This window comes from Sciurus vulgaris (assembly GCF_902686455.1).
Source record: "Sciurus vulgaris genome assembly, chromosome: 3".
NCBI classification, from domain to species: domain Eukaryota; kingdom Metazoa; phylum Chordata; class Mammalia; order Rodentia; family Sciuridae; genus Sciurus; species Sciurus vulgaris.
The window spans coordinates 153,960,525-153,973,371 of NC_136463.1; the positions used below are offsets into that span (position 1 = coordinate 153,960,525).

Below are 12,847 nucleotides of genomic sequence, written 5' to 3' on the forward strand. Positions count from 1 at the left end.
TCCTGAAGCTAATTTTTCCTGTTTTGCCATGACCAGCATGACCAAATTCTCAAGTTCAGTGACGGGCAAAGGAGTATTAGAAAATAAAGGTTATAAACACAGATTTTGAAGATTAAGCTGAGATCAGATGGAGCTCTGTTCTCTGATGGAAATGCAGATCTAAAGAGTTATGTCAGCAATCTTTATATATGTATGTAAGCATTATTCTTTGATAGCTTTTTTTTTTTTTTTTTTTTTCCCCTCTTGGTGGTACATGGGGATTGAACTCAGGGCCTACATGCTTACAAGGCAAGCACTCTACCAACTGAGCCATATCCCCAGCCCTCATTATTCTTTGTTTTCAGAAACGTTATAGAGACTAGAACATAAAGGCTTGTATACCTGGAAAATATGAACACATTTAACATACAAAGAATAATGTTTAAGTATGTTACTCCATGGAATAACTTTGTAAATTAATCAGATGTCTCTAACACATTTGAGTAATCCCATACATGTCAACTCTAATTCACTCATCTTATTGTAAAAAAAAAAAAAGATATCAGACAAGTGTAAAAAAACAAGATATCAGACAAGTGTACCAACAGCATTTGCCATCTCTTTCCTGTTGAAGAAAAGTCCTAGAAAAATTGATGTTAGACATTTTATAAACATCAACATTTTATTAATTTGACCACCTAGAGACTTGTGAGTTAATTTTAAAGACATTTTACTTCTATTAGTTTACCCAATTTAAATTGAACCTTTTTAAATCATGTGAATTAAAAGTATTTGGATCCATTTTTTAAATTTTAATTTTTATTCATGCTTATATTTAACACAAAAGCAAAGGCCTTGTAATGTTTATCTCCATTGCAATGTAACAGAAGTTCAACAATAGCTCTAGAGTTGGATAAAAAGAACTGATCAAAAATCATTAACCTAGGTATGTAGGATCAAAATTGTGAGCTCAAAAATGTAGCATTTAAGAAAAACAAAAGTTCTAGAAGAAAAATGATAATAGCCATTAATTATAGCATGAGAAAAAGAGAAAAGAAGGGCAGAGAGAAGAGGTAAAAGGGAGAGATAAAGTGTTCTGTGTGGCAGCCCAGGAGAAATTGAAAATGGATACTTTTTTCCTTGGTTTTGAGACTAGTCTCCCACTGAACATTCTGGCTTTCTCCATTTACATTTCAATGTAAGCCTTGACTGATATCTGAAAGGAGCTAACATGTTCTAGCAGAAACTTCATGCCTAGGGCATTTTAACTCTTTTTCCTGGTTAGTAATCAATTCAAGTTTGGATGCAGAAAATTGTGAAACCATCTCCCACTACTTGTGGGGAATGGGGCTGCTATATCATACTCCTTACTGGGTCATGCCACTGATGGTTGGACTGGTTACTCCCTCCACACCAGTGTATGTGGGACCTCATGGCAGGAGGACTAGGTGGGCTGGGCAACGGAATGGAAGCAGAAACAGAATGGGGTAAAGAGATGGAGAAGCAGGGAGAGACAGAGAAGCATGGACCAGAGGCACAGGAGCCTGCAGGAAGAGCCAAGAAGCAAGAAAGAAGAGACCTGAAGTTAAGGAATCCCTTTCCATCTGCCCGCTCGTTCATGGAAGCTGTGTGCCATTACACAAACGAATTTTGATGGCTTTAAGCCGGGGGTCAGGGGAAGTGTTCCCAGGGTTGATTCTGCCGGAATGGAGGACCCAGATCCCATGGTGGAGACTGATATAGCTGAGTCTGTGGCCAGGGTGTCCGGAGACCAGAGTAGTCAGCTGGAGACGAGGAGGCAGCACATTGATTGTGTAGTCACACAAGTATCAATGTGGGGCCAGGCAAAAGCCGAGGAGGGTTGAGGACCTGACATCAGGGTTTTTGAGTACGAGTGCAAGTGCAAGCGGGAGCGCGAGTGTGAGATGAGACTCAACCCTGATAGAGAATCTCCACCATAAAATCAGGAATCCACTCAGCAGATAAGACTGACTAAGGGGGCCAGCTGTCGTGGCTGGGGATACCCTCACCCCTCAGCCACCTCGAGGGGCCCAGATAAACCGGCCTAAGGGAACCCGCCTAGAGGACTCACCAATCTGAAGTCCAGTGATGGATGCAGAGCACAGCATCTGGGAAAAATGGAAGGTGAGGCTGTGTCCGGGGGGCACTGGGGCATCAGATGGGTTTCCACTTGCTTAAAAGACAGTGGAAGAGCCCATTCTGAGTCACAGCACCAATGTAAGAAAACCCACGAAAACCTCGCCAGACACGGGAAATCGCATAAGGGAGTTTATTAAGCAAACAGAGTGTCTCCCTGCAGGGTAAGAGAGAAAATGAGAGGAAAAGAGAGGATGGGCACATGCTAGGGAGAAAGCAAGGAGACAGAAAGAAAGTGAGTAGGAGAGAGAAAGCATGAGGAAAAAGATGGAGGGGTAGCTACCCTTAAGCTGTTGAATTCCGCCAGGCTAACAGGGGACCAATAATGGAGAGGGATACTTGCAAGCTGGCTGATGAATCAATAGCTAGCTAGGATGTTCACAGACTGACAAGTAGTTGGGAGGTGGGGAAAATGGCTGCAGCAGAAAGGGTGGGGAGAGCAGCTTTCAGACTGACAAGCTAGGTTGTGATGCAACGGAAAGGACGGGGGAGCAGCTTTATATTACAATGGGTTCTAATATTATTAAGTTATAACCTGGGGATAAAATAGTCCCCCTTTTTAAGATCTGCCCTATTTGGTAGGGGACATTTCTGGGAGCAGCCCTGCCTGTTGCCCACAGAGCTAAAATACAAAGGTCTCCTTGAGTCTCCATGAAATCAAGCACCTGTATCTTGGCCTTGCTGACTTTTGAAGAGGGATGTCCCTAATAGTCTCTGTTTGGTCAATGTGACCTTCACTAGACAGAGTGTCCTAGCATATAAAGGGAGACTCTCTGGGTACAATTGAGAGTGGGGAACTCACTTAAAGTTGATGGTATTATGATGATGATAAGGGAGACTGGTCAAACAATAACCTGTGTTCAACCTGTGTTCAACCCCTTGAGTGCAAACTGGAAGAAAAAAGATTTAAGGCACAGCTTTTTTAAAAATATACCAGATTACTTGATCCCTCTCCTGGGATAAAATTTGTTATGTAAATTAAATGTAAATATAACATACTCACCCCAAAATTAACAACTTCATTTGCAAGTACCTTCCAGGAAAAGAAAATAGAGCCTGTTCTACTGGAGGTCTACTAGAAGTGAGGAAGGCCTTTTAGGCCACAGGGACCCTGAGATAACCCTTGGTTATCTTAACCAAGATTTGTTTTAGGAGGAAATAACTTGCCCCAGGGAAAATAATAATAATAATAATAACCCTTAAGAGGAGGCATTCATTCTCTTCTGGACAATTGTTTAAATTGTACAATGAGTCAGCTTTGCCAGATATCCTACTCTGCCTCTTCTGCCTGTTAAAAAAACCTCACACTTATGAGTGCCAATTTGTGCGAGACTTGAGAGCTATAAAATATTAAAGTGTGATGTCCATTGCTTTTAGGATTTTTCTTTGTTAGAGAAACAGATGACTTAAGATCTTGACCAGGCTTGATTTTCATGAATAACCTAAATGTTTGTGGCTAGAGATGTATACATCTGAAACTAAATATGCTTGTCTGAGCCTTAGCTAAATGTTTTGTAAAAGTTTATAAAATGAAAGTTCATTTCAGTTTAAGCAGTCAGTGCTGTCTTTTATACATGCATCTGGTATAAAAGGGCAGCACTGCCATTTAAAAAACTGACTTTTATCTGTCTGCCTTGACTTAGTCTAATTTGATTATTAACACTGTTCCCTAAATGTATAAGAGATTTAAGGCTATCCTTGATTTTTGCTAGCACTGCTAAACTCTGCAAGTCTGTAAATGTCTGTGGATTCTGAATTTTTCTGTAAAAATTAAACCTAGTTAACATAAAGACATCTGTGTCATGGTGACACTATTAGTTTTTTGTATATTAAGTATACTCATATTCTTCTAGTATATAAATTTTAAAATATTAGGCTTGGAAGGGCACTTTACCAAGCTGGTGTTCTCCAAACTAAAGTTGTCTGAACTGGTAATTTTAAATCTTATAGAAATAATAAACTAAATTGGAAATTTATATTATTTAAAGTTCTGTAACTGGATCTTTTATCAATAAGATGTATGTAAAATTTTATGTTACTTTTTACACTAGGGTAGAAATTTAAATGTATTTTTAAAAGATAATGAGAGCCTGATATGTTTCAGGTGTATATTGTAAAACATGAAAACATTTTGCCACTTTTCTCCCTACAAAGAAGAGTTAAAAGCTCTCTTAGCTTTTCTTTGATTCATGTTTCATATATAATGTTGTATTGTTATTTGTGAAGAGCCCCTCCTTACCTGAGATGAAGTTCTGCTTCCCATCTTACTCCACGTTAGAACGGCTCCAAAATAGGCTTAACTTCAGCTCATTTAAAGTGTTCAAAAGATTGATTTTTGTTGTAAAGATTACTGTGATCTCAAAATAAACAGGAGATATAATATAATTAAGTAAGGTTTGGGATTATAAAAATTATGTTTCTTGGACTGTAGCTATTATACAAACTGAATGTGTTTTTGCTATTGTTAATTTCATTTTGTATCTTTCTTGTAAATTTTAACAGTTATCTGCTAGTGCCTTACAGAAGTGTAACTTCTAATACAACAAACTGAGTTAATTTGAAATAATAGGCCATCATTTGTGTAAGGAATCTGGCTTCCCCCACCACCTGTCAATCTGCGTTCTTCCCGCCTCTCACGTTACAGGAATTTCCAGCTTACGCTGCCGTAATCTTCCTGCCTCCCACGTTACTTCTAATATGTCATTGGTCCATCAGTCAGTCTGTAAGAATTCTCCTCCGCGATTGGTTCCTCTCAGCCTGCGAAATTCCTATGTCTGAGAGGAACCTTGCACATATTCTCTTTTTCTTCCTTCCCTTTCCCCCGAGCAGACGTGAATCGTCTGCATAAAATAAAAGTTCCTTGTGTGAGACCTGTATCTGTGGAGCGTTTCTGGGAGCTAGTGACGAACCATAACTGCGCCTTAACGCCTAACAATTTGCAGAGGACACAGGATGTAAGGCTATCTTCCAGAACTAATACAAATCCCAATTAAATAGAAGGGGTAAATAACTGTAAAATTATAGATATTGGAGTTATAACCTGGTATTCTGCTTTTAAGACTGGTGAAACTGGCTTGCTGGATGTTTAAAACCCAAAATTTGGAGACCAAAGTCAAGGAAATAAAAGGGCCAAGGAAAAAGCAGCCAATATTTGGCCCTTGCCCTCTAAGGTCAGTGAGTACCCAGAGAATGACAGGAGGGACCCCTCTAAGGGCTCTGAAACTCCAGTGAGTCACCTGATCTGCCAGTCAGGGAGACCTAGAGGACCCTAGAGAACAGAAAGTCAACTGGTGGTGTACGTTCTACAAATAGGGTCATTGGATACTTCCCAGAGAAGCCACATGTGGTCATCAAGACCTAACCCATCCTGGCACATAGCACCTCTGGTAGAGGAAAGGTAAAGGAGCCAGGAAACTTTGCATACATCCCCAAGAGTGATCTCTGAGGAATTTCTCAGCACAGTCCTACATGGACAACTAAAAGGAAAAACAATATTTCTTTTTTTAATACAACTTAAAACATACACTTGTGATAGCTCTACCGAAAGTAAGGAAAGCTAGAGGCTATAAAGAAAGGGTTTTTATTGGAAATGCCTAATAACTGTCACAAAGGACTCTACAGATACAAGTTTGTCCTGTGTTTCAGAAATTGGCTGAAATACTAATTGTTTACCAATGAAGAGTAATGCTTTATTGTTTTGCTTATTGTTGTCCTAGTATGAACCTTGCCCTACGAATACCTTCTGCAGTCACCTGCCAACTGCCACCCTGGACCTCTGGACTACCATGATGCAGAAAACCCCTAACTGTTGATACCCCACCTGACAGGAAACAAGGTCTTTGAGTCACTTCCCCTCAACATCACCCTCTCTCAGCAGGAATCAGCTTGAAAATGTCATCGCCCATTTTTCCATAGAAATGGAATGTAGAAATTGACAGTGAGGAAATGTAACAATGGCCCACTTCACCTTTTGAACATAGCTCTGAGGTTTATTTTTAAAAGGGACAAGTTTTCCTTTTCCTGTTCTCCCTTTCCCCCTTCCTAACCTGGGGGCAGGGAACAAGATTACTTTGAGTTATCTGTCTCCACAGGAAGGAGATATCTGCCAGAGGATCTAGGAAGTGAATATCTCCCCAATGAACAAGTGAATGTTAACACACATCAAGGCCCCTGGGATACACTGTCAGGGCACAGCTGGAATATGGTCTTTGAAGAGCTTCTTTAAAATCTCCCTGTTCCTCTTGAGGGGCAGAATCACAGCCTTTGGGACAGGAGTCCCCTGTGTTTCTCCTTTGCTAGCAAAGCAATAAAACTTTTTCCTTTTTCTCAAAACCATATCCTCCTTATTGAATTGGCACTGGGGACAAGGACTGAGCTTTCAGCAATGATAGGAGCGGGTAGAAATATACAAGAACCAGGAAAACAAACTCCTTCCTCTGCCAGGCCCTGCACTGTCCCTTCAGCACCCTCTATTGACATTGAATAAAATTGCGCCAGCTGGCAAAGAAATTTTCACCCAGTTAGAACTATTGTCACCAAACAGTGGTGGATTTGCACAGCATACTACAGTGACACAGCCATATCAATGTTTATAGCAGCTCAATTCACAATAGCTAAGCTATGGGGCTAACCTAGGTGCCCTTCAACATAAGAATGGATAAAGAAAATGTGGTATATATGCACAATGGAGTATTACTCAGTATTTAAGAAGAATGACTTTATGTATTTGCCAGTGAATGGAGGGATCCGGAGGCTATCATACTAAGTGTAATAAGCCAATCCCCCAAAATCAAAGGTCAAATGTTTTCACTGATATGTGGAAACTAACCCACAGTGGTGGTGATGGGGGGGATGGAAGTTCAGTAGATTAGACAAAGAGAATGAAGGGAATGGAGGGAGGATAGGAAAAGGAAAGATGGTGGAATTAATATGCCATAACTTTCCTACATATATATATATATATATGAATACCCCATATTAACAGTTAATCTCACCATAGTGTACATCCATAAGAATGGAATCCTAATTCAAATGAGATATATACAAGCATATTCCATGCTTATTTAATTATATCAAAATGGATTTTATAGTCATGTATAACTAAAAAGAACCAATAAATAAAAGAGTAGAGCCGGGCACTCCCAGCGACCTGGGAAGCTAAGGCAGGAGGATCACAAGTTCAAAGTCAGCCTCAGCAACTTAGTGAGGCCCTAAGCAACTTAGCAAGACCCTGTCTCTAAAAAAACATAAAAAAGGACTAGGGATGTGACTCGGTGGTTAAGTGCCCCTGTGTTCAATTCCTGGTACCAAAAAACAAAAAACAAACAAACAAAAAAAGTGAATTTGCCGCTGAGAAGCAATACATTAATTGATATTAGCAAAGAATACTGACCCTGCTTATAAAAATAAAATGGTGTGTGTGATATGTATGTATATTGTTGGGGGCTATGCCATGCGGACTCGCCAAGATGGCACCTGGCAGCCAGCCAGAAGTTGTTTTGGTCACATCGGTGGTGAGGAGGTTAATTAACATAAACACACCAAGGTGATTTATCATTGGCCGTATTCAATTAAGTCCATGCACACAACGTGTGCACAAGTGTTCCCAAGTGCTCCTGATCATGCCTGCTCGTTTTGACCTTTGCCATGATTGGGCAGCTAGCTCCTCACCTAATCTTTGCATAATTGGTGTCAGCCCTACCCTTCACCTCCTGGAGGGGATATAAGCCGGCTCTCCTCGAGCGCCGGGGTTCGGAGTTCGAGTTCGAGGTTGGAGGTTCCAGGTTGAGAGTCAGGGTTCCCGGGTTTCCTGATTCAACAATAAAGCATTCCCAATTCAAGAGCCTCGCTACTCGTTTGTCCCCTGTGCCAAATCGAAGCCGCTGGACGGTGTCAGCATATATATATTTTGACAGTATTTGTACATACTTATTGTGTATTTACTGTGCACGCCAGGAGCCCTTTTAAGTCTTTTGTATACATTAACCCATTTGATTCTCATATTAACTCTCAAATGTAGGAATTACTATTATCCCTACGGATGAGGACACAAAAGCACTGAGACAATAAGTAATTTGCCTAAGGTCACATAACTAGTAGTGGCAGAGTGAGAGTTATTAGTTTCTGATAAAACTAGGAAGAAGTCTGAAAGAATCAAAATGTTAACAGTTGTCACTGTCAAGGAGGCATTGAAAAGGTTATGGCAAAGTTTTTCACTTTTTAAAAAAATCAGTACTTTAAATATGGTTACATCAGCTACTGCTTTCTCTTTTACATTTGTATGTGGCAGATTTGGGGAGTATTTTTTCAAAGGATAAGCTGAAATAATTAATGAATGACAACACACAATGCCCAGCAGTGAAAAACAAGTGCCTGGAAAGTGATGGAGACCGTGAGCAGCCTCTGGGGACAGGGAAGGAGGAGGGACATGGTGAAGCAAAACTTTGGAGGAAGCTGAGTCACAGCCCTGAGCTCTTGGATTCTGGGTCACATGGTGTCTGGGCTGGTCCGAAGGCTGTTTTTGTACTATCCTGCTGCTTGCTCCTTGTCCCTGATGCCAATTCAATAACGAGGACACTGTTTTGGGAAAAAGGAAAAGGAGATTTTATTGCTTTGCCAGCAAAGGAGAAACACAGGGGACTCCTGTCCCAAAGGCTGTGATTGCCCTTCAGCAGGAACAGGGAGATTTTAAAGAAGCTCTTCAAAGGCCATATTCCAGCTATGCCCTGACAGGGTGTCCCAGGGGCCCTGAGGCGTGTTAACATTGGCATTGGGGAGATATTCACTTCCTAGATCCTCTGGCAGATATCTCCTTCCTGTGCAGCACAGATAACTCAAAGTAATCTGGTTCCCTGCCCCTAGGTTAGGGAGGGGGAACAGGAGAAGAGGAAAAGGAAAACTTGCCCCTTTTAAAAATAAGCCTCAGATGAGGCCCGAGGGGGCGGTGAGGTCCGTTCAGTGTATGGTTTTCCCCGCCAAACGATTCTGCTTGGTGCCATCCCATGGAGGGTGTGCCTTGGGCCTTTTCCTGTGGCACTTGGCTGCCAAGTCGTGCAGAATGGCTGCTGGCGGTGTGATTGATCCAGCCCGAGGAGAAGGAGCGCATTGGCCAGTTCTTCTTTGCTCGGGACGCTAAGGCAGCCATGGCTGGTCGTCTGATGATAAGGAAATTAGTTGCAGAGAAATTGAATATTCCTTGGAATCATATCCATTTGCGAAGAACGGCAAAAGGAAAACCAGTTCTTGCAAAGGACTCATTGAATCCTTACCCTAATTTCAACTTTAACATATCTCATCAAGGAGACTATGCAGTGCTTGCTGCTGAACCTGAGCTACAAGTTGGAATTGATATAATGAAAACTAGTTTTCCAGGCTGTGGTTCAATTCCAGAGTTCTTTCATATTATGAAGAGAAAGTTTATCAACAAAGAATGGGAAAAAATCAGAAGCTTTAAGGATGAATGGACTCAGCTGGATATGTTTTATAGGAATTGGGCACTGAAGGAAAGCTTCATAAAGGCTATTGGTGTTGGACTGGGATTTAAATTGCAACGGCTTGAATTCGATATATATCCATTAAACTTGGTTATAGGTGAAGTTTATAAAGAAGCACTCTTGTTCCTGGATGGAGAGGAAGAAAAAGAATGGACATTCTAGGAAAGCAAAATAGATGAACACCATTTTGTTGCAGTAGCTCTTAGGAAACCCAATGGATCTAGGCATGAGGATGTTCCATCCCAAGATCATTCTATACCAACGCAGAGGCAGTTTACTATTCTCACCTTTAATGATTTAATATCATCTGCTGTTCCCATGACACCTGAAGATCCTTCATTTTGGGACTGTTTTTGCTTCACAGAAGAAATTCCAATCCGAAATGGCACAAAGTCATGATATGATCCCCTGCATAATGAAGGGAATTGAAAATTGTAATCTTCCATATTTACAGAAAAAAAAAAATCAATGCCTGATGGTATCAAATTTTATTTCACAAAACTTTTTTTTTTTTTAAACTGAAAACTTTTACTATTAAAAAAGCAGACTTCTGGTATAATACATTTACCGCTTCCTGTCTAAAATTGCATTGAATAGATAGAAACAGAAAAAGGTTGGCAGAATTTTACATGCTCATTTTAGAAAAATATGGTAAGTGCAGATATGGAAAAAGGAAACATTTGGATCTCATCTTTCAGAGGTGAACTACTTTTTAAACCCTGAGTTATCTTTCCAGACTTTTTTCTTTGTCATTGAATCCATGTTAACTTTTTTTTTTTAAATGGGAACATACCGTTTTGTAAATTTTCAAAATTGTCTATTGTTCATAATACCTCTGTTACATAAACTTTTAGTGGTTCTAAAGTATTCTCCTCTATGACTAGGATCTGTTCAAATGCTTTTGACTAGAGGCAACATTGTCCAAATGTAATTGACTTAAGTAACCAATGATATTTATTATATAACATACATTCAGAGATGTCATTAAAGACTTTTTTTGGGGGGGCTCAATTTATTGATTTTGCCTTAGGCTCATTCCATTCCCCAGCATAATATTATAACTTCCAGTTTTATATTTTCTAAATTGCATCTATAAGGCAGGAAAGACCATTTTTCCTAAAACATTATTTTATCAGTGCAGAAGATTTCTCCTGGTAGCCTTCAGGTTATTTCCCCTTATTTTCCATCAACTCAGATCTGGTCATAGAGAAAGCTAGAGTCAGACATTTTTTTTCACCTCTATTAGAGGTAGACTCTGTTGGAAAGGAAAAAGCTAAAAAAGGTTTGGAATTATGACATTGAGGTGACACCCACTGCCTGGCATAAGAAAGATGTGCCATAAGATACGTCTTTTCTTCTTGATTGTCTGTATTATATGTTACTGTAAGTGGTGCAGTGAATGCCCTAGTACATTTTGAGGCACATGCTTGATTATGTCCTTAAGAAAGTTTTTAGAACTGGAGTGACTGATTGAAAGGGCTTACTTTTAGAGCTTTGATAAGTATTAACATGTTGTTCTTCAAAAAGGCTGTCCAATTTACACTTCTTTTTAGTAGTATATGTGTGACCATGCTTATCTGTATACTCCCTGGTCAACCATAGGTATTATCTTTTTTTTCCCTTCTGTATTTAATCTTTGTCAGTATAACTGAAGAATGATGTGTCATTTTTTTTTAAAATTTGTATTTCTTTCATTACAATGAGGTTGATAAAAAACATTACTGGTTACTTGTATTCCTTCTTTATGATCCTCTTGTTTATTGTCTTTATCTTTGTTTATTTCAGTAAATAGGACTTAATTTAAAATGTGAACATAATATATTAAGATGCCAAGACCATCATATTGATGACAGAATCTATTATATGTGTGTAGTGCATGTCTTGGGAAGTTTGTCTTGTTATTGTTAAATATCAAGAAATAGGTTACAGAGCGGAGAGAGTGAGGAGGCTGTGTCTGGCTCCCGCTCTCACAGCCATTGCAGTACATTGAGCTCCATAGAGAGGGCGCCGGGGCAAGTGAGAGCCGGACGGGCACTGGGCGACTCTGTGCCTCGCTGAGGAAAAACAACTAAACATGGGCAAAGGAGATCCTAAGAAGCCGAGAGGCAAAATGTCATCATATGCATTCTTTGTGCAAACTTGCCGGGAGGAGCACAAGAAGAAGCACCCAGATGCTTCAGTCAACTTTTCAGAGTTTTCTAAGAAGTGCTCAGAGAGGTGGAAGACCATGTCTGCTAAAGAGAAAGGAAAATTTGAAGACATGGCAAAGGCGGACAAGGCCCGTTATGAAAGAGAAATGAAAACCTATATCCCTCCTAAAGGGGAAACAAAAAAGAAGTTCAAGGATCCCAATGCACCCAAGAGGCCTCCGTCGGCCTTCTTCTTGTTCTGTTCTGAATATCGCCCCAAAATCAAAGGAGAACATCCAGGCCTATCCATTGGTGATGTTGCAAAGAAACTGGGAGAGATGTGGAACAACACTGCTGCAGATGATAAGCAGCCTTCAGAAAAGAAAGCTGCTAAGCTGAAGGAAAAATACGAAAAGGATATTGCTGCCTACCGAGCTAAAGGAAAACCTGATGCAGCAAAAGAGGGAGTTGTCAAGGCTGAAAAAAGCAAGAAAAAGAAGGAAGAGGAGGAAGATGAGGAAGATGAAGAGGATGAGGAGGAAGAGGAAGATGAAGAAGATGAAGATGAAGAAGAAGATGATGATGATGAATAAGTTGGTTCTAGCGCAGTTTTTTTTCTTGTCTATAAAGCATTTAACCCCCCTGTACACAACTCACTCCTTTTAAAGAAAAAAATTGAAATGTAAGAATGTGTAAGATTTGTTTTTAAACTGTACAGTGTCTTTTTTTGTATAGTTAACACACTACCGAATGTGTCTTTAGATAGCCCTGTCCTGGTGGTATTTTCAATAGCCACTAACCTTGCCTGGTACAGTATGGGGGTTGTAAATTGGCATGGAAATTTAAAGCAGGTTCTTGTTGGTGCACAGCACAAATTAGTTATATATGGGGACGGTAGTTTTTCATCTTCAGTTGTCTCTGATGCAGCTTATACGAAATAATTGTTGTTCTGTTAACTGAATACCACTCTGTAATTGCAAAAAAAAAAAAAAGTTGCAGCTGTTTTGTTGACATTCTGAATGCTTCTAAGTAAATACAATTTAAAAAAAAATCAAGAAATAATTTCATTGTTTCTACTACTAACATTTA

General features: G+C 39.9%; 1 protein-coding gene and 1 pseudogene across 2 annotated transcripts; both read left to right on the forward strand.

Moving 5' to 3' along the window:
* The first annotated feature begins 8,907 nt into the window (after positions 1 to 8,907).
* Positions 8,908 to 11,147, forward strand: LOC306657294 (L-aminoadipate-semialdehyde dehydrogenase-phosphopantetheinyl transferase-like; annotated as a pseudogene). Its single transcript has one exon. The product of its transcript is annotated as an L-aminoadipate-semialdehyde dehydrogenase-phosphopantetheinyl transferase-like (transcript).
* Positions 11,148 to 11,563: 416 nt separating this feature from the next.
* Positions 11,564 to 12,394, forward strand: LOC306657368 (high mobility group protein B1-like). Its single transcript, XM_079133311.1, has one exon. The coding sequence runs from the start codon at positions 11,704 to 11,706 to the stop codon at positions 12,349 to 12,351; it is 648 nt and encodes a 215-aa protein (XP_078989437.1). The 5' UTR covers positions 11,564 to 11,703; the 3' UTR covers positions 12,352 to 12,394.
* Positions 12,395 to 12,847: the final 453 nt, after the last annotated feature.